The 22,569-nt window shown below is 59.1% G+C and overlaps 2 protein-coding genes across 3 annotated transcripts; one reads left to right on the top strand and one right to left on the bottom strand.

The window, feature by feature from the left end:
• The first annotated feature begins 689 nt into the window (after nt 1-689).
• ERN2 (endoplasmic reticulum to nucleus signaling 2) lies at nt 690-14,949 on the top strand. 2 transcript variants are annotated; one of them, XM_074596714.1, is made up of 22 exons: nt 690-840; nt 3,677-3,794; nt 4,123-4,156; nt 4,759-4,831; nt 5,179-5,251; nt 5,416-5,538; nt 5,625-5,726; nt 5,981-6,242; nt 6,348-6,426; nt 6,516-6,666; nt 7,750-7,871; nt 8,100-8,276; nt 8,567-8,816; nt 9,096-9,186; nt 9,828-10,017; nt 10,762-10,861; nt 11,038-11,237; nt 11,918-12,065; nt 12,182-12,309; nt 12,554-12,677; nt 12,976-13,043; nt 13,115-14,949. In XM_074596714.1, exons 1-22 carry the CDS (start codon nt 748-750, stop codon nt 13,304-13,306), a joined length of 2,898 nt encoding a protein of 965 aa, XP_074452815.1. In that variant the 5' UTR covers nt 690-747; the 3' UTR covers nt 13,307-14,949. The 2 variants fall into 2 exon arrangements, with proteins under 2 accessions (XP_074452815.1, XP_074452818.1); XM_074596717.1 differs by having other exon boundaries at nt 704-840; nt 6,522-6,666.
• On the bottom strand, nt 14,936-21,208 carry PLK1 (polo like kinase 1). Its single transcript, XM_074596718.1, has 10 exons — nt 20,659-21,208; nt 20,400-20,568; nt 20,131-20,275; nt 18,925-19,018; nt 18,180-18,399; nt 17,717-17,875; nt 17,450-17,527; nt 16,811-16,965; nt 16,166-16,348; nt 14,936-15,713 (listed from the first exon to the last, which is right to left on the bottom strand). The coding sequence occupies exons 1-10, from the start codon at nt 21,061-21,063 to the stop codon at nt 15,507-15,509; spliced, it is 1,815 nt and encodes a 604-aa protein (XP_074452819.1). The 5' UTR covers nt 21,064-21,208; the 3' UTR covers nt 14,936-15,506.
• Nucleotides 21,209-22,569: the final 1,361 nt, after the last annotated feature.

Below are 22,569 nucleotides of genomic sequence, written 5' to 3'. Positions count from 1 at the left end.
TCCAGTGTCTCACCACCCTCACAGTGAAGAATTTCTTCCTAATATCTAATCTAAATCTCCCCTGTTCCAGTTTAAAACCGTTGCTCCTCATCCACTCCCTGGTAACAAGTCCCTCCCCATCTCTCCTGTAGTCCCTTTAGCGACTGGAAGGAGCTCTAAGGTCTCCCCGGAGCCTTCTCTTCTCCAGGCTGAACGCCCCCAACTCTCTCAGCCTGTCTTCATAGCAGAGGGTCTCCATCCCTCAGAGCATCTTCATGGCCTCCTCTGGACCTGCTCCAACAGGTCCATGTCCTTCTAATGTTGGGGTTCCCAGAGCTGGACGCAGTGTTCCAGGTGGGGTCTTCCCAGAGGGGAGCAGAGGGGCAGAATCGCCCCCCTCCGTGCCCTTGGGCGAGAGGAAATTTACCAGAAGGGTGTCAAAACCGCTGGGATGGGGCCGGTGCCCTCGAGCGTGAGCGAGCTGGGGGGGGGGGGGATGCTGAAGAGATTTCGGGTCCTTGTGCTCGTGCGAAGGGATCGGGAAACCGCCGTGGCGGGGGACCGGGGTGTCCGGGGACGCGCTCTCCGACCGCCCGGTGCCGCTGAGCGCGGCCGCTCTGCCGGGGGAGGGTACGGGGCCGGGCAGGGCCGGGCCGGGGGGGGCAGGAAGCCGCATCCTGGATCCGCCCCGGGCCCGCTGACTCACGGCGCGGCGATAAGCGCGGCCCGGCCCGGCCCTGCCCGCCGCGGCCCCGGCATGTCCGGGACATGGGCGGCCCCGCCGCGCCGCTGCTGTGCCCGGGGCTCCTCCGGGGGCTGCTCCCGGCCCTGCCGCTGCTGCTGCTGCTGCTCCCGGCGCAGGTACGGCCGCGACGCTGCCCGGGGAGGGGGTGAGGGCGACAGTGCCCGCGGGTGGGAGCGGGTGCCTGGGGGTGCGACAGCGTCCGCGGGTGGCAGCGTGCGGGTGGCAGCGCTTTGCGGGTGTCAGCGCTTTGCGGGTGGCAGGGTGCGGGTGCCAGCGCGGGTACCCGTGCGTGACCGTGCCCCGAGTGTGCGTGGGCGTGTGTCCTGCGGGGGGGAGTGCGTGGGGGTACCGGCACAAGGGAGTACGTGTCCCCTGGGTGTGACAGCGTTGGGTACGAGCATCTGCATGTGTGCGGGCATCGCGCTCCGCTCCACGCGTGTGTGAGCGTCCCGTCCCGCGGTCAGGCGTGGGGGCGCGGGCCGGTACGGCCCCCCTTGCGTGTGCGTGACACCCGTGGGTGCGAGTGCGTGGCCACGCAGGCAGGAGCGTCCTGCTTGCGACAGCCCGTAAGTGCTGAGCACCCGCCTCGGGACTGCGTGTCGTCCGGCACCCAGACGCGTGTGGTTTGTGGGGCCAAGGGGCTGTGCTGTCCGTGGGGTGGGAGGTGGTTGCGTGTGGGGTCCCGCGGCCGTACGTTAATGGTGCTTGCAGGTGTGTGATGGAGACCCGCACGCTCGCCCTAGGTGAGGGGCCCTACGCAGCAGCAGCAGGGGCGGAGGTTGGTCTCTGCTCAGAAAAGCATCTCCACCCCTGGGCCTTCCCGGGGAGCCCTCGGCACCTTCCTGCCCACTCCAGCTTGGCAGGGTGGTGCCCTCGGGAGCCAGATGGCAGCTGCCACTGCTGGTGGCATTTCAAGCAGAGAGAGCAATGTGACGGTGTGAATTTTGGCAGAAGTCAGTAGCCCAGCCATCCCCCTCCATCACTGGCAGAGCAAACGTGCCCCTAGCCCGTGGTTGAGCTCTGGCCCCAGTGGCATCGCTGCAGCCTCCACGCTAGCATGGCGGGAGCCTCAGGAAAGCACAGGTCATGTGGACATCCCATGGGAACAGCAGCTGCGCTTCTGGGATAGGACTGGCTGCTGGGGAGTCAGGGCTGGAAGTGGAGGGGAGAGTGGCAGCTCCTGGGTGCCCAGCGCTCCCAGCTGTGCCCATGGTGGTGTGCAGGGAGCAGGCTGGGCAGCCTGGCCTTTGTTCGAGTGCCCTGTCACCGGAAAAGCAGTAGTTGCAGAAGAGATGGAAGAAACTGCAAAGCACTGGGGGGAGGGAAAAGCAGAGCCCGTGAGCACAGAGCTCTGACAGCTGGGAGGGCTCAGAGGTCTCGGTTCTGTTTCCCTTGCGCAGGTGGCCACACCACAAGAGCTGTGTGTCTGCTGGCCTGGCTTGTCACCACAGCCAGCAGCAAGGCTACTGCGTGGCCAGAGGGTGCTGGAGAAGCAGCAGCAGAGAGCGATCGCCCTTCTCTGCCTGCCCCACCGCGTCCTCTGGACAAAGCAAGAGCTGGGAAACTCGCTCTGACCTCACTTAAAAATTAAGCAAGAAGAAGGGCAAATAAAAGCATTAGGCTGGAAGCAGAGGGGTTGATGTGAGGTGCATTGGGAGGGAGCTGGCGTGTGCTCCTGGCAGGAGGTGCAGCCGGAGAACAGGCGACCTGGCACCCATCGGGGCTGCTGTCTACGTCGTTGGAGATGGAGGAATTTCAGTGACTCAAAGGGAGAATGTGTCTCCTGGCCCCACTGTGCAGTGGCTGGTCTGTCCCCACCGTCAGGTTCTGCTCCGCAGACAGGCACGTGCTGACACGTAGGGCACCATCTTGGCACAGGCCATTCGTTGTCTCTGCTCTTTGGCCGGGTCCCCAGGCTGGGCTCTCTGCCCGACTCAGGCTCCAGGAGCTCGTACAGAGCAGGTGAGAGGCAACGAGGAGGCTGCCGAGGGGGGCGGCACACCAAGGACATCACTTGGGCCACCCTGCACGAGGGACCAGGGCAGCAGCCTGCTCGATCTGCTTCTGCATGGCAGCCAGTGGTGACCCCGGGCGCTGTGCTGGCTCCCTGGCATCGGGGACGGCCACGCTGGCCCTGCCTCTGCCTGGAGCCATTTGGGTCCCCCGTGCTGTTTGCTGATCCCTGTTTGCCGACGGGGTGAGGCTGGCGTGTGGCTGAGCTGGCCCTGGCTATACGGATGCCGTACACGGAAGCAGCAGCTCCTCTCCCCAGCGTGAATGTGCAATTACTCCCTGCACGTCAGGGTAGCTGAAATCTGGCGCTTTGAAGGCCTGCGTGAGCAATTCATTGCATTTCTGGCATGAAAAGTCACCCAACTGGTTTGTTTCTGGCAGGAGCCGGTGGGCTGTTTGTGTCACCTTTAGGAAGGCACCTCGGAGTTGTGGCCGGGAACAGCCTGTGCTGCTGCTCATCCCCACCGGCGGGAACGCTGGCTCCAGGGGAGAGGAGGGGAAAGGCTGCGGCCGGTGGGACGTGACCTGTGCTGCAGGAGCCAGGGACCACGGGTGACACAGGCTGCCATGGCCACTCACTGCCATTCAGTGCCACCGTGGCACCGAGTGCCACTCGCTGCGAGTGCAGCTGCCTTGGATCCTTACATGGATCTGTAAAACACAGCACTTACGAAGTACCGTTAGCGATTCTGCGGTGTCCTGTGCAGGTGGAGCTGGAGCAACAAGCAGATTTAATATGCTGGTGCAAGGAAATAATGTATTTTCCTTCCCAGCCTTGCCTTGCCGGGGACCAGAAGGGACTCTGGGGCTCTTCCCTGCGGTCTGCTGCTGCGACGTGCTGGGTGTCGGGGGCTGCTGAGCTGTGTGAGACAGCCTGGGCCGCGGGGGCTCATTCCCAAGCCTGGCCCTGCTCTCTGAGGACAGTGTTTCTGTCCGTAGTGCCTCAAAGGCGGTGCTGTGACTGTCCCAGAAACACTGCTCTTCATATCCACTCTGGATGGAAACCTCCATGCAGTGAGTAAGAGCACAGGTGACATCAAGTGGACCCTGAAGGATGGTGAGTAACGACCCCGGGGGGTGCTCGCTCACAGCCTGGCTCCCCGGGCTTGTCACTAGCCGGGGTTTGGGGATGCACCCCCCCAAGCCTGGCTCTGAGCTGCCAGTTCCTCCAGCGCTGGGGGACGCTGCCAGCTGCAGGTCCAGCCCCAGGCATAGCCATGCACATCTTGAGGGGGACAGACCCCCCGCTGCCGGCGGTGCCTATTCTGGGTCTGAAATGCAAATAGGCTGCGGACCTGGGCACGGCTGCGCTTGGTAAACACTGCCACGTTGTCCCCGCTCGCAGGGAGAGGCCACTGACGTCTGCGTTTCGCTCTCTTTTTCAGATCCTATTCTGCAGGTGCCGGTTTATGTGGCAGAGTGAGTGTCACCCCCCCGCGGGCAGGGTCCCCTGTGCAGGACAGGCAGCCTGTGGGCTGGGCAGGAGCCTTTGGGAGGTGCACGACGGCCCCGGTGAACCAGCGGATTCACAGCAGGAAAGGGGAACCTGGGAGAAATGACCCTCCCCAGCCCATGCCGTTGCCTTGCCTTAAACCTACCCTCGGTGCTAGCGCTTCGTGCAGGACGATGAGGAATAGCTGCTCCCTGCTGGTGAATTGTAGCCTTTCTACAGGGAGCCCAGGAGCTCTCAGCACCACCACCACGCACTGAAGTGTAGGAGAGAAATTGAGGAAAATACACCCGGAAAGCACAGGGGGAAGGCAGGACAGGAGGGAGCTCCCCTGGGGCGGGGGGGGAGCGTGGCTGGTAGGCGAAGGGCAGCTGCACGGAGTTACGGTGCTGACCCAGAGCGGGAGGTCATCTCCTACCAAATCCAGTGCTGGAGGTTTCCAGGAAAACTCAAGCCCCGTAGTGAGTCACCCTGGAGCAGAATGCTGAAGGGGTTTCTTTAGTGCAGCTCCTTTTTAGCCCTTGGCGTGGGGGACAGTTCATGTTTCATCCTTCTCTCTCCTCCTTTCCAGACCAGCGTTCCTTCCAGACCCCAATGATGGCAGCCTGTATATCCTGGGAGGAAAAAACAAAGAAGGCTTGATGGTCAGTGGGGCCGCGGGCTGCGTGCATCCTGCCTGCCCACATGCCGGGGGGTTCACTGGGCTGGGGGACGAGGTGAACCTGCGGGACAGTGCGAGCCTGGGGCCTTTGGTTGCTCCAGCTTGTCCTTGGCACCTGGAAGATGTCAGCAAAGTGGGTGTGGGGCAAATACAGCTGGGAGCCTTTCCTTCCCCACTGTCCTGCTTTGGGGTTGAGGAGGGAACGCAGGCGAGGAGGAGGGGGCTGTCCCGGAGGACCTCTCCTTCCCACCCTGCTTGTGCAGGCAGGAATGCTGCCGCTCGGGGAGGCGTTTCTCTGGCCCCGCATCCACTCTGCCGTCTGTGTTACAGAAACTCCCGTTCACCATCCCGGAGCTGGTCCAGTCCTCGCCATGCCGCAGTTCGGACGGCGTGCTCTACACCGGTATGCAGAGCCCGGCCGCTCCGCTGAACCTGGGGCAGGGGGAGGAGGAGAAGCTGCATGGCGACCTCCCGGGAACATGTCCGTGGAGGGGAGGGGCAGGAGGCAGCCTGTTGAGTGGCTCCTGGGGCTGCGGAGACTTATGGAAAATGTATTTTCATTCTCAGGGAAGAAGCAGGACACCTGGTTCATCGTGGACCCCAAGTCAGGGGAGAAGCAGACCACTCTCTCAACAGAGGCCTGGGATGGTCTGTGCCCATCAAGTCCCCTGCTCTACATCGGCCGTACCCGTAAGCCAGTCCTGCTCCCCGTTCATCCCTCTAGTCCCAGGAGCAGGGTGCTGGGCAGTGCCCTCATGCCGTGCCCTCATCCCCAGAGTACGTCATCACCATGTACGACACCAAGTCGCGGGAGCTGCGCTGGAACGCCACCTTCTCCGACTACTCGGCGCCGCTCTGCGAGGAGTCCTACCACTACAGTGAGTGGCCACCGCAGGAGCCAGCTGCCCCGGCGCCCTGCTTGCAGTGGGATTCCACGCCAGGGAGATGCTGCCATGGACGGCAGGTCTCGGCTGTGCTGATTGCCGGGAATAACAGCTACTGCAGCAGCTCTCATGGGAGCTGAGCAGCAGGCAACAGCCCACGGCTGGTGGCAGGACCGAGGGGGGGCAGAGGGGGACAAAGCCCCATGGCCAGCACTGCTGCATCATCCCCTCCCTCTGATTCTGCCTAGAAATGGCACACTTCGCCTCGAGCGGGGACGGGCTGGTGGTGACACTGGACAAGGAGAGTGGGGAGGTCCTGTGGGCGCAGAACTATGGCTCGCCCGTGGTCGGCATCTACGTGTGGCACCAGGACAGCCTCCGCCGCATCCCCCACCTCAACCTGGCCATGGAGACCCTGCGCTACCTGACCTTTCACTCGCAGGACATCCACCTCCTCAAGTGGAGCTACCAGTCTGTGAAAGACTTCGCCGCCACCAAGACCCAGCTGCTGTAGGTGGTTCCTGTTCTGTGGCAGCCGGTGGCATTTGGGTTGCTTGTGCTCAGCCACTCTGATCCATGACAGATAGAAGGCTGATGCTTGTCCCTGCCTTGCAGGCCAGCGCTCTACGTGGGGAAGTATGCGGCCAGCTTCTACGCCTTGACCTCCCTGGTCCATGGCAGCGTGGCTCTGGTGGTGAGTCTCCCTGCTGTCCCCTTTTGGGCTGAGCCGTGGCAGGCGCATGTCCCGCCTGCGTGGTTCTCCATGAGCTGTTGGATCCCCAGCCGCAGGGCATCACGCTGGCCAGGATCGACGGCCCCACCACAGATGATGTGACCATGAGAGAGTCGGGAGAGTGTGAGATCACGCCCAGCACCGACGTCAAGTACCCTCAGGGCAGCATCACCTCACTCCACAACCAGTGGCTCCTCATAGGTGCGGACCCACAAGGGGCATGGCCTTTCCCTGCGTCCTTGCTCCTGGAGAGTGCCCCAGGGAGGGGCAGCCCGAGCTGCCGGTGTGTTTTGGGGTGGCAGCCCAACCTGCTTCGTTCACTGGGGCACATGGGGCCCAGGCTGTGACTCACCCTCGGGGACTGCGGTGACTCTGGCTTGGGGCTGGTTGCAGCCCATCCTTGTCCCCTGCCCAGGAGGGGCTGCCTGTGTCGGGGCGGGGGGCAGGGGCCCTTTGAAGCGGGGCTCACAATTACCCGTGCTGGTGAGTGTGCCATTGTGCACTAGCCCTGCACACAGACGCTGGGTTAATTAGCCTGCTCTGTGATCACTGTCACAGGTGAGATGGCTGTGTTGGCGTGTTTGGAAATGGAAGGATTTGGGTCTCTTGAGTCTGGAAAAAGATGACTAAAGGGGGATCTTATCAATGCTTATAAATACTTAAAGGGTGGGTGTCAGGAGGATGGGGCCAGGCTCTTTTCAGTGGTGCCCGGGGACAGGACAAGGGGTAACGGGCACAAACTTGACCATAGGAAGTTCCACCTAAACATGAGGAGGAACTTCTTTACCCTGAGGGTGGCAGAGCCCTGGCACAGGCTGCCCAGGGAGGTGGTGGAGTCTCCGTCTCTGGAGACATTCCAACCCCGCCTGGATGCGTTCCTGTGACCCTGCTCTGGGTGACCCTGCTCTGGCAGGGGTTGGACTAGATGATCTCCAGAGGTCCCTTCCAACCCCTGCCATGCTGTGATTCTGTGATTCTGTGAAATGAGGGTGGTGTCTCCAGGTCGTGTCAGGGGAGGCACAAAGGAGCAGGGTCAGGCCCCCCGCTGTGTGCTGAGAGCAGGGGACCTTGTCCTCTGCCTTTCTCCCCTGGCTGCTGCTGCTCCAGGTCCCCTCTCCGGGGACAGAGCTGGCAGGTTGTAACTGTGATGGTTTTTGTGCCTCCCATGGGAAGAGATACCCATTCTGAAGAGCCAAAGCTGTCCGGCGAGCCCACATTGGTGCTGAGGATGATGCTGTGACCAGAGACCAGCTAATGGTTGTCTCTGTTCTCCTCCCACCACAGGGCACCACGAGCTGCCTCCCGTGGTCCACACTACGATGCTGCGAGCCTTCCCCGAGAACCTGAGGAAGACAACGGAAACCATCATCCCCAGGGCTCCTCGTGCCAGGACCGTGTTTGACGATGTGAGTGGCGGAGCTCTGCTGGGTCCCAGCTCTGCACTGGGGAGAACCTCGGGCAGTGCTGGGACACTGAAGGGTCTGGGCTGTCTGGGGCGGCGTGGTGGGTACCCAGTGTGGGGTAGCGCAAGGACAGGGTCCTACATGTAGGCCTGTAGTGGGGAGGGGTCCCAAACCTGAGTGCCCCAGCGGTCCATCCCTCTGGTGTCACCCATCCCCGGGCGTGTGTTGCAGTTTCTGGCCCCGAGCAGCCCGGAGGAGCCGGCTGTCCGCAGCGAGGGCCCATTCCAGCCGGACCCCGCACCGAGGGAGCAGGCGGAGGTGTACCCCGAGACCGGCACCTGGGACCTGGTGATGGCTGGCGTCGGCACGGCCCTGCTGGGTGGAGGAGTCCTGTTCCTCCTGCTCACGGTGAGTGGTGGCCGCTGGAGGAGCCCGCTGCCTGCCGCAGAAACGCTGCTTCTGAAGGGCCAGCAACTCCCTTTTCTCTCGCCCTTGTGGTACGAGCAGCGGTGCCGTGGGGGCAATAAGCCACGCAGCTCGCACGCTGTCTTGTAGACACATAATGAGCCAAGGTGGTACGCGGCATTCTGCCAGCTGGGCAGGGGACAGACGGTGCATGTGGCTTGTGCCGAGCCCTGGCAATGCCCCGGCTCTGCTCTGGGCGCAGGAGCTGAGCGCTCCTGTGGTTTGTGTTCCAGAAACTGCAGAAGCAGCATGCAGTGCAGCAGCAGCAGCTGGAGAAGCAGATTCAGCTCCTGCAGCAGCAGCAGGAGATGCTGCTCCCAGGCCGCGTCTCCGGGGAGGGTGTTCCTGCAGAGCCTGCGGAGCCGGGGCTGAGACGGAGAAGCGCATCTCAGCTCTCACAGAGCTCCAGCCCCTCGGCTCACCTGAAGGACTCGGCTAATGGGATGGTCAGCCCGGATCCGGCTGTCCCAGCGGCCGCTGAAGGTGTGTGCAGGTGGGAATGGGCAAGGTGTGAAGGGCTTGCTCGCTCTGTAGATGTTGTCCCCCAAAGCAGGAGCAGAGATGCCGCACAGATGTGAGAACTGCAGCCCAGCTGAGATGGGAGGAGGTGCAAGACGTGCTGCTGGATAAGCATGGGCTACAAAAGCCATTGCGAGAGTAGTAGGGCCAAAGAAACGGACAAGTGATTAAAGAATTGGATGTTCTTCATGTAGGACTAAGGCTCATAGGTTGAAGGATGGCTGTCTTCCCCTTCCTCTGCAGATGCAGAACCAGATGTGATTGTAGTTGGGAAAGTTTCTTTTAATCCCAAGGATGTGCTGGGCCATGGAGCTGGAGGAACCTTTGTCTTCAGGTGGGTGGCACCCCGGGGTGCTTGCCCTCATCCCTCTCATTCTCCCTGGGAGCCACCTTGTACAGCACCAAAGCATCTCCTTCCCTGGGTGGTGGCTGCTGGTTATGGGGCCTTTGAGAATGGGTTGGCACCTTCCCCTTCTCATGGTCCTCATCAAACCCGTCTGGAGAGCTGGGCTCGGGGCCTTTGGTAACCAGATGCCATGTTCGCAGTGCAGGTCTCCCCCTCACACCACCGCCCTGTGTTCCCCTTCCCCTCCTGCCCGCAGCGGGCTGTCAGGCAGCTGGGCTGTGCCTGCTCCAGGCAGCCCTCAGCAGCGGCAGGTCTGGTCCCTCGAGAGGTTCCCCTGGCTCTGGCAGAGCCCCTTTCCCCAGGACTAGGCACAGCAAAAAGCGAGGGAGATTATTTTCCTACAAAAAGGGGAGCCTGAGCCCCCAGTTTGCAGCTCGCTGGAGAGATTTCTGCCTCTCCATGGCTTTGACGAGTCTTTTGGGAGTCACTTCAAGGTGACCCATGCTGAGGACCCCGAGGGGCAAGTTTCCAGCATCAGCCAGAGCCTGGCTGGGCTGTGCATCTGCAGCGCTGGGCTCTGCTCTGGCTGGGGAGGGCCATGCATGGACACCACCATCGACTCTGTGCAGGGGACAGTTTGATGGCCGGAACGTGGCTGTGAAGCGCCTCCTGCCCGAGTGTTTCCATCTTGTGGACCGCGAGGTCCAGCTGCTCCGGGAGTCGGACGAGCACCCCCACGTCGTCCGCTACTTCTGCACCGAGAAGGACAAGCAGTTCCACTACATCGCCATCGAGCTCTGCTCTGCCACGCTGCAGGAGGTGAGCCTGGTCCTGGGATAAGGGGCTGGCCACATGAGGGGGGCTGTGGGTCAATCCTGGATGTCCCCATCCCCGTGTTTGCAGGTCGGTCCCCAGGGGTTTCGTCTGTGCTGCTGGGGAGGTCCTGCAGTGCTCCGGTGGGAGCAGAGCACTGTGCATGCCCGAGGGTTGGTAGCCAGTGGCTCCTGGGTTCAGAGCGCTCTTTGGGGCTCCTGCCTGGCCACGGGCATACAGCCCTGCTCCGATCCTGCTTCCCAGCGGTCAGAGGGAACAGGGGTCGGATCAGGCACGGGAAGGCTGTGAGGTGCTTTGGAGAGGCAGAGCAGCCGGCGGCAGCATTGCTCCCATGTCCAGCCCCTGCCCTTGCTCTGCTGCCAGTTTCCCCCCTCGGGAGGGAGCAGGGCAGCTCCGAGCCTTGGCATCGGTCCGGGCAGTTGTTCACATGCTGGGAAGAGACTCGGCATGGGGGAGGAGAAGCATCCTCTTAGCACTCCGTAAAGCATGAGTGTTGCTGAAGCTGTGGAGGTTTCAAGGACACAAAGCGAGGGTGGTTTGCTTGCAGAGGGAATAGATAGCAACTGGCAGAACTGGAAATGGCAAGCCTTGGGCATGAATGCCCTCCGCATGGGCTCATCTCCTTCCACCTTTGTCAGCCTAGTGAGAAGTCTCTCTCACAGCAAGCCTTGACTTGGTTGCCCAGGAAATCAGGCTTCATCATCTCTCTGTACCTCTGTGTGATTCCAGTATGTGGAAAGCCCCGGCTTCGATCGTCGCAGCCTGGACCCGGTGTCTCTGCTGCGTCAGACCATGTCCGGGCTGGCCCACCTCCACTCCCTCAGCATCGGTAAGAGGGCAGCGAGCAGGGGGGCAGCTTGGTCCCATCCTCAGCCGAGGCGGTGGGCTTCGGGCGGCAGCTGCCATGGTCGGCAGAGTGCGGGGGGGCAGACAGAGCCCTGCTCCTGGCAGCAGCACCGGCCCTGCTGCGTGTTGCCAGGTGACACTCTGCACTCTCTCTTCCAGTCCATCGTGACCTGAAGCCCTGTAACATCCTCATCTCCGTCCCGAATCGCCATGGGCAGATCCGAGCCGTCATCTCTGATTTTGGCCTCTGCAAGAAGCTTCAGGGGGGACGACAGAGCTTCAGCCTCCGCTCCGGCATCCCTGGCACCGAGGGCTGGATCGCGCCGGAGGTTCTGCAGGAGGCCCCGAAGGAGAACCCCGTCAGTGAGCTATGGATGCCTTCCCCACCCAGGCTGCTCCTTTGGCCCGTTGTGGCAGAGTCCCCCGTGCTGGCAGCAGCACAATTAAGACAAAAGCTCCGAGAGCCCAAGTCAGCCCAGATGCAGAGCACCGGTGCTCCTCACGAGGACTTCCTAGTCAGCCCTCACGGGGACACTGCCCAGCTGTGCTCACCACAGGGCATCTCACCTGGCTCCAGTCCTTGGAAATTCAGGCTGGAGAGGTCGGAGGGGGTCATGGCTTGCCGCAAAGGTTATGCTTCTGCTCATCCCTTTAGCCCAGGCAATCCTGTTCCTGTTGGTTGCTGTTCTGGTCCCTGGCAGGGCACGTACTGGTGCTGGCAACGTGCTCCATATAACCTCGTACCGGGCTCAGTTTGCACAGCTGGGTGAGACACCAGCAGCCCTGACGTGTCCTTCTGGCTGTGAAGTCCTGACTTCTGTCTGTGCCTCTGAAAACCTTTCCCTGATAAGGACCCGATGTGCTGGGCGCTGCGCTGACTCCAGGAAGCAGGGCAGCCAGGAGCCCTGGTGCGATGCATTTTCCTGCAGCTCTCTAGCAAATGACCAAGCTTTCCCATAAAAGAATGGAAAAGTGGGGAGGCGGAAGCTTTCCTCACCCTTTGCTGCGAGGCCCCCATCTCCCCCCTCGTGTTTTGCAGACCTGTGCCGTGGACATCTTCTCAGCCGGCTGCATCTTCTACTACGTGGTGTCAGGAGGGCAGCACCCGTTTGGGGACAGCTTGCGGCGGCAGGCCAACATCTTGTCGGGCTCTTACCAGCTGAGCTGCCTGCAGGAAGAAGTTCATGGTGAGACCCTTCCCCAAGGGCAACGTCCCCACGGGGAAAGCCCTGAGCTGAGGGGTGCAGCTCCTGATCCTTCTCGGGGGAAGGTTGTTTCTCCATTGTGTTGCTTTGCCTACCAGACAAGCTTGTTGCGAGAGAGCTGATTGTGGCAATGATCAACCCTGAGCCCCAGCACCGACCCTCAGCCTCCGTGGTCCTTGTGCACCCTTTTTTCTGGAGTCAGGAGAAGCAGCTGCAGTTCTTCCAGGTGAGCGCATACTGTACCACCGGGCAGTGTGTGTGGGTGTGCTCGGAAAAACAAGTTCTGGAAACAGCCATGTTTAGGTCAGTGTGCTCTTTTTGAGCTACTTTTGCAAGGGGTGCCTGGGTCTAGGATCTGGGCCAAACCCACTTCATCCCCTCTTGGTGCTGGCTTTGTTCCCTGGCGCTGGATGGGTGGTGTGGGGTGAGGGCAGTGCCATACCCCCCTGTCCCCACTCTTGGGCACACAGGACGTCAGCGACCGCATCGAGAAGGAGCCTGCGGAGGGGCCCATCGTCTCGGCCCTGGAGGCGGGGGGACGGTCGGTGGTGAGGACCAACTGGAGGATGCACATCTCCCTCCCACTGCAGACAGGTGAGCGCGCAGGGGCCGTGCCCGCTGCAGCCTGAGCAGAACCGGGCAGGGAATGGGGCTCCCGGGTCCAGTGCCCTTTACTGGGCAGGAGGCACCTGCCCATGCTCAGGAGCCGAAAACCAGTGCAGGTAAAGGTGCCGGCCCTTCCTTGAGCGGGCAGAGCAGAGCAGTGCCCCGGTTTGCCGCAGGCTGCGGTGCTCGCTGGGGCTTGGGGCGACGCTGGGACCATGGGGGGCTGCGGCAGCCCCTCGCCCCGTCTGCATCCCGCCTCGCTCAGCATCTCTCCTGCTCTCCCCAGACCTGAGGAAGTTCCGCACCTACAAGGGGGCCTCGGTGCGCGACCTCCTGCGGGCCATGAGGAATAAGGTATGGCTGCCCCGGCTCCCCTGCGACCCCAAGACCCGTGCTTCCCGCTCACCTCTGCCTCTCTCCTGCAGAAGCATCACTACCACGAGCTGCCGGCCGACGTCCGGGCGGCCCTGGGCTCTGTCCCCGACGGCTTTGTGCAGTACTTCACCTCCCGCTTCCCACGGCTGCTGCTACACACGCACGGGGCCATGAGGGTCTGCGCCCACGAGCGGCTTTTCCACTCCTACTACTGCCAGGGACCAGAAGGTGACGGCAAGTGACAGGGACATGCACCGGGACAGCACTCACAGCGCCAGGCTGCTGCGGACGCTCCTCCCTGCCCTGCCCGTACCCGCAGCCCCATCTTGCAGCAGCCCCAGGGCTCTCCAACATCCTTCTTCCCCTCCCTGGGGCAAGCTGGGGGTCCCAGGACCAGCTGGTCGCCCAGTGTACACATGGGTCACAGCAGCAAGGTGCAGAAGTGAGCGTAGGGTGGCACTGGGCTCTCGCCTGGGGTCTCCTGGGCCCAGGAAGGACCCTCTGGCCACCCACCTTTGCAAACGCTCACAGGCTAAGTGGCCTGAAGGCGTCTGTGTCAGAGAACAAAGCCACCTCTGCAGCGGACATGGTGTTTTAGAAGAAAGAAGCAAACACGTGTTGGGTTTTTGCGAGGGCAGCCGGCAGAGCGATGCACTGGCAGCGATGCAGCCGGGCTGGGGCCAGGTCCCAACAGGGCGTTCACCAGGGATTGGTGCACTTTGTCCTCCCGTGCCACGTTCCTGGGAAAGCTGCTCTGAGCGTGTGTCGAACATGGTCGTGACTGGGACTGGCACACCAGTCTTGACACTGGAGATGATCCTTCAGCCCTGCCAAGGCACAGCAGGTCAGCTTTCAGCAGCCGCCCCAGGTCTCAGACCTGCTATTGGCATCAGGGCTGATGAGGGCAAGGTGCCACCAGCCCCAGAGGGAGGCATGGGGCCTCCAGCACAATCCCAAGAATGAAGTTTTTGATCTCAGCTGGGCTGAGAAAAAGGTTTTTTTCTCCCTCTTGGTCACCAGCAGCCTGTTATGCCAGGCCACAACGCCCTGCGTCAGTCAGAGCAGCTGTTCAGGAGCAGTTATCTCGGGACACAAAGGCAGGGAAACCCCTTCTCCCTAGGGATCCTTTCACACGTGAGTGCCTGCAGCTCCCACAGCCTCCTGCTGCCCCAGGACGGGTTTCCCAGAGGTGTTCTACTTTATAGCATCCCCATGGGCATGTATTTCATATGAGCCAGCCTCCAAGTAGAGCACCCACTGAAGCCACGGGCAACCTGGGAGCCCCTCAGCAAGGTTTCCTCTCTTGGAACAGCAATAATTTTGTACAGACTGATTCCTCTGCGTGTTGGGGTATGGGATTTTGTTACACAGGTAACAAGGGGTTTGGACCTGGTTAGTTTTTAGAAGACTGTATGGCCTAGAGCATTTTATACAAAATGATACTAAAAATAATAATATGAAAACCAAAAAGTTTGTCCTGCTTAAAAATAAACTGGCCTGAGAGCACCAGTAGGTGCTGGCAGTCAGCAATGGTGGGAGAAAGCCCAGCATAGCTTACTGGGTTCCTGGTGAAGTCTACTGCAGTAGGTGACTCTTCCTAATTCTACAGTCACAAATTTTTAGCATCTTTCATGTAAAGAGAGCTAATCAAATGGGAAATGAGAAGGCAGGGCTGTTAGCCTCCAGGTTAGGGCACAGCTCCTGCCATAGCCCCAAGGTCTCCTCTCCTGCAGCACAGATGGGGAAAGCAGCACAAGGAAGCAAACAGCATGAGCTCATGAAGAGGACAGCTCTTGCTTGGAGAAGCCAGAAGCAAGGTGCTGCTCCCTCCCTCCCTCCCTCGCAGCAAGCCAAAGAGAACCACAACAGGCTGGACACTGCAGCAAACAATCTTTAATCAAGTTATGCAATATACAAAAGTTCAGGTTTCATGTAGGTTATTTTCAGTATTAAAAGGCTGACGGCTCAGTCTCACCCTGAGCACATTAAATATCTTGCCTGAATTTCTACAGGAGGAAACGAAAGCCTAGAGCATCAGCACAGACATGTACAAATAACTTACATGATAGTTCTGTTCTCCCCGTGCTTTGTTCCCTCAAGAGAAGGCCCGGTAGCCTCAAACAAGAGGGTTAGGTTTTGAGTCAGGCTTTTGGCTTTGTGAAGTTAGAAAAAAAAAACAAAAAACAACAACCCCCTAGGTATGCCATTAAAAACATAGACTTTCTTTTAGGAGTGGGGAGCAAGAAACCCGTGGGTACCAGTCAGAGTGAACAACACAGTTCCCACAGCATCAGGGGCTTCCTTGTGGCAAGCAGACGGTACCAAGGAGTGGTAGCCCAGCTACGCAACGGGAGGTGACAGCGTGAGCAGGGATGCTACCAGACCTCCCCATCCACAGCTTGGACAGTTTGGCAAAGATGTTGAGTCCATCGAAAACAAGGCCTAAGCAGAGGGTTTCACACGGGCTGAGCCAGACTTTGAGCTGAGGAGCTTCTCCACCATGGTGCGAGCGTAGCGGAGCCGGCTGGCCAGCTCTTTGCAGCACCCGTGTTCCTCGATGAGACTCAGCTTGTACGTGCGGAAATCCCGTTTCTCATCTATGTATGAGACAGCAGCCATGAGAGGACACAAGATGACCTTGGTGTGGTCCTGTGGGGAGAGAACACACTGTCACCCTCAGCACTCTGCTTCTTGGGGACTGCGTTTTCTCAGGATGAGCTATCTCTAAAAGCACTCGCGGCGTCCCAGCTGCACCCAGAAGCACACTGACAAAGCGCCACGCTGCAGCATTCATCCATAGCTCGCAGGAAAGCAGAACAAATCGATCTGGCCAGCCAGCTCGAGACCACTGCACCTAAGACTGTGCAGCAGTCTCCCTCCTGCTAAGGGACACGGCCCCTTCATAAGCGAGGAGCGTCTGGGTGGCTTCGGTACCAGCAAGGCAGGGGGTAAAGAGCCTCCCAAGTGCTCGGTTCACTGGGCAAAGTTTCAGCTCGGGTTATCCCCTCCTGCTGCCCTGCATACGCCGCTGCAGATGGCAGGGCTCTTTCAGCAGCTGGAGCTGCAGTTCTGGAGAAAAAAAACCAGAGCATCGGCCTCACCTGGAAGAAGTTGATCTGCACAGTGCCGTTGCTGAGGTGCAGGATGATGGCGCTGCGGGTCCGGAACCACGTGCAGAGGTAGGGCAAACGGGCCAGCTCGTCTCCTTCCCGTGGCGTTATGTTAGCACCCGCCTTCAGCAAGTGCTCGCTCATGTAGTTCCGGAAATATTTCAATAGTGTTATCTGCAGGGAAGAAAGGCTGTGAGCAGAGAGGTCAAGGATGACCCCCTGCTATTTGGGGGGCGCAGGGGCTGTTATCACCGTCCCAGAGCCTCCTTACACCTTCCAGAGCATGAGGTGTCACTGCACAAGCTTGTGCAAACTCTCATACTCAAAGTTAACTCAGACTGTGATACTTGAGACTCACTTTGCTGAGCACTTTGGTACATGGAAGTCTTGTGAGCACTTATTTCTGTGAAGCTGCTCATAAACAAGCCTCAGATAGCAATTAGAAATAAACAGAGCTGCTAGCAACCTCTCCTTCAAGCCATGTTTTATCAGCCAAGATAAAGCCTGCAGAATGCCAGTGACCCCGAGTTATAGATATTTCTCCCTGGAATCCAGCCTGCCAGAGTCCAACAAGGCTGGCAGAAGTGTCACCAGGAGAAACCACCCCCAGCAAGGGCTCCTGTCCCCAGAACTGACCTTCTTGTTCAAGGCAGAGGGGTAGGATCTCACAGTGAAGTAGGACTCCGTGCCGTTTTGCTCGATGTACTGCAAGTTGTCCCCATCGTTGTACATAATAAGACGAGTGGAGTCATTGAAGAGAACTCCAACACTGTTGTCACACAGCTGGTAACCTAGTTCAGAAGGGGACCCATTAGATCTTCAAACACAAGGGACCACCAGTTGTGTGAAATACGAAAGGCGGAACGTTGTATAATCTAGGGGTTCCCTGACAGCCACCCCACCAAGTCTCTGTCAGTCTCCTGTTTGTAGGGGTCTGGGTGGCACTTTGACAAAGCCAGAGGAGGAATTCTCCCTCGTTGCACCACCTGCTGCAGAAGCAGCTTTAACTGCCACAGTGGGTACCTGCACTCAGTGCAGAGCAAGGGCAGCCATTTCATGCAGCAGGTAGCCATTTTCTACCTTAAAGTGGCCAGGGCTGATGTTCAGTGACCACTACTCTGGATTCACTGGATATTTGGTAACATTCCTGGCAGCGGTATTGGACATGCACGCTTGAATACTGTGATTGAAGACCTATGCAATGCCCAAACCAAAGCTTCCCCCAGCCTCCTCGGAAACTAGAAAAGGATGAAGTATCACCCCCATATTATTTACCTAGACCATATTTATCCGAGTAGTCCACCCATTTGCTAACCCAGAAGATGGGAATGCAGGCTGGATCTTCAGCTTCTTCTGCAAAGAGGAGAGGAGCTTGTTAGAAGACATTGCACAGAATCCTGTGCACCCCAGCAAGGTCAAAAGGCTTCTCAGCCTGAAATTGAGGTGGTCAGCTGGCCTTTCACTTCAGACAACAGCATCAGAGCGACAGAGAAGCAAGTTATCCAGGAAGGCCAGGGCCTGTGGGATTGTCCCCAGACTCACCTTGTCTCACTGCCACTCTCTCGGAGGGCTTGGCCGAGTTGACTGCAGTCAGCTGCTGTAACATGTCAGCTAAGTGACAGTCAACGGCATCTCCCAGCTCCCGTAGTCCAGCTACGTCTTCCTTTGCAGGCAAATTCTCTAGTGCAGGACTGTCTGGTCCTGGGACAGGAAAGAAAAGAGCGTGGAGGCATGACCAAAGAGTAGGTTTCTAAAGGCACCAGATTTACATTCTAGCCTAGCTATAGGAAACACATTATATACCACGTAATTAAAGATAGTGCTGGCACGTCCTCCCTGCTTTGGTTTTGGGCAGAGAGACCTCTCTCTCGCTCACAAAGTGCTCCAGGTTTTCATAAGAATAGGGAGAAGAGGTGAGGCAGCGCCACGTTCCCCATTGATGGAGGCCAGGCAGGCTCTCATCCAGCACTGCAGCCCAGTCTCACCTCCAGACACTTGCACTTACCTTTGTTGAGTGCAGTCAGTGGCTTTCGCCCGTTCAATTCGAGCCCACTGGGAGCAAGTGAAAATCTAGGTGCAACGGTGAGACAGCTGGTGGGCAAGCGGCTGGGGATGTATCCTGATGTGAAGAACTCGTCATTCAGCAACTCGTCAATAGTTGGGCGGGTGGCAGGGTCAGATCTCAGCATCTTCTGGATGAGGTTAGCAGCTACAGGGTTGATGTGCTAAGAGGAGACAGGCAGAGTTCACGGACAAGGGTCAGGGGACAAGGCACACTAGCAGCAAATGCACTGGATGTACAATCCAGGGGAAGTTAGCTTGGAGCAGAGCTCCTGTGCTGCGTCTGGCAAGCGGGATGCAAGCCTGGGGAAACAGAACTGGGCAGGTACAGAGAGCTGTCTCCTGACAGCATGCAAAGCCTGAAGTCAACGGACTTTAGCAAGACCGAATCACCAGCAGCAGGATGAGCCGGGGACCTGGCCCAGACCTCATGGGCTTGAGCGTGTCCATTTAACTCCAGCTTGAATTTTTTGACGGATTACAGGGAAGCTGGTGGCTTCTCAGGAGGAAGCTGTCCCTACAGGTTCACTCCACCACCAACTGACACGTCCCCTTCCCAGCACCCCTCAATAAAAGCCATTTCATCATTACGTGAGAGCCCATTAAGGGCCAGAAACAGGATGGTGCAGCAGAAGGCTGCCCAAGAGCTGCTGTGAGGTGAATGGGTCCACCCACGGGAAGCACCATACCTTGGGAATGGTATACTCGTTCTTCTTGATTCGGATGTACGTTTCTTTTAGACAAGAAGTTTCAAAAGGCGGTTTCCCCACCAGCAAAGTGTACCTGCACGTTTACAGATAAAAGGGTGTCAATTTTGCATGAGGGAGTTTGCAAGAGAGACTTGTATGCAGAAGCGACCCCATCCTAAGCACACCCTGGGACTTTCCTGTCAGAGGGAATATGCTTGGCATCAGACATGCAGTAGCACAAACAGCTACGTGTACTGTTCCCTGGTTCCTCTCCCCTTGTCCTGATTTGAGCAACACAGGATTAATTTCTCTTTCAGTAATTTCACTTTTCAGTAAGATCTCTTCTAATGCTTAGGAAAACTGCACTCTTCAAAGACTCTGGTGAAAATATTTACTATATAGCCAACAATGGTATGTGGGTTTCAAGGTCCCAGCATTTTCGAGCCTTGCCAGGTGCAAGGATGAGGAGTGAGACTCAGGCACTTAACCCAAGCTGCCAACAGGATTATTTCATACCATGAACATCACGTTCAATATAAATTAGAAAGTTTGCTGAGGAGTTCTCTCTCTCCCTTGGTGGTGGCAATCCAGAGAACTCCTTGCCCCGGTGCCAGACCCCTGAGCCCTTCCCTTCCTTCCGAAGCCATAGCACTCAGTGTCCCACGTTTGCTGTCAGCACATGGCTTCCTGCTGGTAAAACGGGCTGAGTATGATCCTTGTATGTTTTATATTGGTATCGGGATCAATGGTGTTTTTTTGGTATTATTAGTGTTACTTATTTAGTCTTCCTCTATTATATTTCAACCCTCACGTTTCCTTGTTTTTAACAATTCCCCTTCCTGGGTGGGGGAGGGGGTTACCAGGTGATAGAATAATTGTCTAAATGACAATAAATTGTTGTGGTTTCCTCAAACCCTAACACCCCTGAAAAGTGGAGCTGGGATCTAGTACCTTCTGGGGAATTTTCCATTTAGGCAACGAGGGCTTTTGGGAAATGCCTCGAGACAGCCATGCTGTGTAGCAGATCAGTTTGCAGACACATAGACCAGCATGTGCAGAGCATGGGGGAGGTCATCTGCTGTCTCGCAGTGGGGTTCAGCCAGGGCAGGTCCTCTGGAGACAGCAGGGACAAAGTTTTGGCTCATGCCAAAACCCAGAGGGGCCCCTGCCTGGCCCCAAAACCACGCAAGAGACATTTTGACTCACATAATGCAGCCGATAGACCAGATATCCACCTCGAAGCTGTGCCCCTTCTTGCCCAGCACCTCTGGAGCAATGTAATTGGGGGTCCCACACAGGGTTTTCTTGCGCTCGCCGTCGTACTCCACCTTGGTGGCCAGGCCAAAGTCACCTTGGAGAGACAGGGAGACATGGTATGACGGGAGATGTCCCGGATGGCTGGTCCCCAGGGCCGGGGTCCCCGTCGAGGGGAAGCCATGGGGGGGCCGACGGGGCATCACGTCACGGGCACCTACCGATCTTCACCTCCATGTCATCGCTGAGGAAGAGGTTGCCCAGCTTGAGGTCCCGGTGAATGACGCGTTGGCTGTGCAGGTACTGGCAACCCAGGATGGTCTGGCGCAGGTAGTATCGCACTTCGGGCTCGCTCAGCGCCTTCCGACGCTTGTGCAGCTCCAGCAGCGACTGCGGGGAACGGTCAGTACCGGGTAACACCGACACCCCCCACCATCACCACCCCCACCCCTCCCCAGGCCGGTCCCCCCCCGCCCTCACCCTGCGGCGGCAGAGCTCCAGCACGACGTAGACAAAGTCGGAGTCCTCGAAGAAGCCCTGGAAGCCGACGACGTGGCGGTGGGACAGGCTGCGGTGGATGGCGATCTCCATGGACATCTTCTCCTTCTGGTGAGGCTTCACCAGCAGCGATTTGGGCACCACCTTGCCGGCGAACACCTCCCGGCTCTCCGCCTCCGCCAGCTCGTAGCACCGCGCGAAGCCGCCTTTCCCCAGGAACCGTCCGCGCACGAAGCTACGCCGGGTCCGCGGATCCACCAGCACCTTCGGTACCTCCTTCCCGCCGGAGACCGGCGTTGCGTCCGAGCTGCTCGCCCGGGCCGGTTCCGTCCGGGCCGGTTCCGTCCGGCCCGTCGGACGAGCCGCCTTCCCACCTGCCGCGCTCATGCTGTAGCCGGTGCCGGGGGAGCGGAGGGTGGCCGGAGCGGAGGGTGGCGAGGGTGGCCGGGCCGGCGGGAGGGAGGCAGCAGCAGGAGCGAGGCAGGCGCTGCCCGATTCAAACGCGGCTCCGGAGCGTTACGCGCCCGCGGCCGCTCCCCATTGGCCCAGAGGATTTAAAATCCACGCCGCCCGCCGCGGGGCACCATGGGAGCGCCCCCCCCCTTCCCCCGCCCTTAAAGAGACAGGACCGCCCCAGCGCCGCGCCCCCCCGCGCGGCGGGACGGGGAACGGCACCGGCGGCCGTTGGTCGCGGACACGCGTGTTGCGGGGAGGGGGGGGGTGGGTGGGTGTCCCGGCCCCCCACGGGCACGCGTTTCCCCGGCCCCGCCGCCGCCGCCCCCGTTGTTGTCCACGTCGGGGTGCTGCCGTGAGAGGCGCCCGCGGGCCGCCCGAGCACGGGGCACCGAGCGTTTCGTGAAGGGAAACTCGTGGTGGGGCGTGTAGCCAACTCGGGTTTTTTTCATGGAAAAAGCCTGCGACTGGACAGTTCATCTCCCTGCAGATTTTTTGCGACGCTTTTTTCCAAATCAGACTCGTTTGTAAATTTCCGCGTTCACCCTAAAACCTGCTCCTCTTGCTGATTTGTATGGTGTAGTATCCCACCCGCTCCCGGTGGCACCTTCAGCCTCTCCATCCCCCAGGGTGACACTTTGGCAGTTGAGCGTAGTGTGCCTGACCTCGTTAATGTTTTTCGCTCTCCTCTTCCCACCCGCCCCACGGACACGCTGCCCACTTCTGCCCCGGGGCCTGCAGAGCTGCCCCTGCACCCCCCAACACTGTACTGGGTGTTCTCACCCCTCGACCTGCTCTGGCACAGAACGAAATGCCAATTAAAAATCACCAAAACCAGCACAAACCTCACCCGCAGCAACTCACCCCACCAGCCTGCCTCCTCCCTCCAGGCATGCATGGTCCCACCGGGGTAGGCCTTCCTGTCCCCATCAGCTACAGCTGGTTCTTTCAGCCCTGGCTAACAAAGAATAGATGGTCCTGGCCAGCACATTCATAGAATGGTTTAGGTTGAAACGGACCTTAAAGATCATCCAGTCCCACCCCCCTGCCCTGGGCAGGGACACCTCCCACTAGACCACGTTGCTCCAGGCCCCATCCAACCCAGCCTCAAACACCTCCAGGGATGGGGCAGCCACAGCTTCTCTGGGCAACCTGGGCCAGGGGCTCACCACCTTCATAGTGAAAAATTTCTTCCTGATATCTAATCTAAGTCTACCTTCTTCCAGTTTGAAGCCATTACCCCTCACAACCCTACATGCCCTTGTAAAAAGTCCCTCTCCAGCTTTCCGGTAGACCCCCTTCAGATACTGGTAGGGGCTCTAAGGTCTCCCCGGAGCCTTCTATTCTCCAGACTGATCAACCCCAACTCTCTCAGCCTGTCCTCGCAGCAGAGGTGCTCCAGCCCTTGGATCATCTTTGCGGCCTCCCCTGGACCTGCTC

Source organism: Larus michahellis, chromosome 8 (assembly GCF_964199755.1).
Source record: "Larus michahellis chromosome 8, bLarMic1.1, whole genome shotgun sequence".
NCBI lineage: Eukaryota > Metazoa > Chordata > Aves > Charadriiformes > Laridae > Larus > Larus michahellis.
Note: the sequence above shows the minus strand (reverse complement) of the source record. Positions and strands in the feature narration are given on the sequence as shown.

Excerpts from the sequence above, each read along its gene's own strand:
- ERN2 (XM_074596714.1), top strand. The coding sequence starts at position 748 with ATGGGCGGCCCCGCCGCGCCGCTGCTGTGCCCGGGGCTCCTCCGGGGG. Across the intron at positions 12,066-12,181 it reads CCTGCAGGAAGAAGTTCATG|ACAAGCTTGTTGCGAGAGAG; the intron begins GTGAGACCCTTC and ends TTTGCCTACCAG. Across the intron at positions 12,678-12,975 it reads CTCCCTCCCACTGCAGACAG|ACCTGAGGAAGTTCCGCACC; the intron begins GTGAGCGCGCAG and ends TGCTCTCCCCAG.
- PLK1 (XM_074596718.1), bottom strand. The coding sequence starts at position 21,063 with ATGAGCGCGGCAGGTGGGAAGGCGGCTCGTCCGACGGGCCGGACGGAA. Across the intron at positions 20,569-20,658 it reads TGGAGCTCTGCCGCCGCAGG|TCGCTGCTGGAGCTGCACAA; the intron begins GTGAGGGCGGGG and ends CGTTCCCCGCAG. Across the intron at positions 18,400-18,924 it reads ACGAGTATACCATTCCCAAG|CACATCAACCCTGTAGCTGC; the intron begins GTATGGTGCTTC and ends GTCTCCTCTTAG.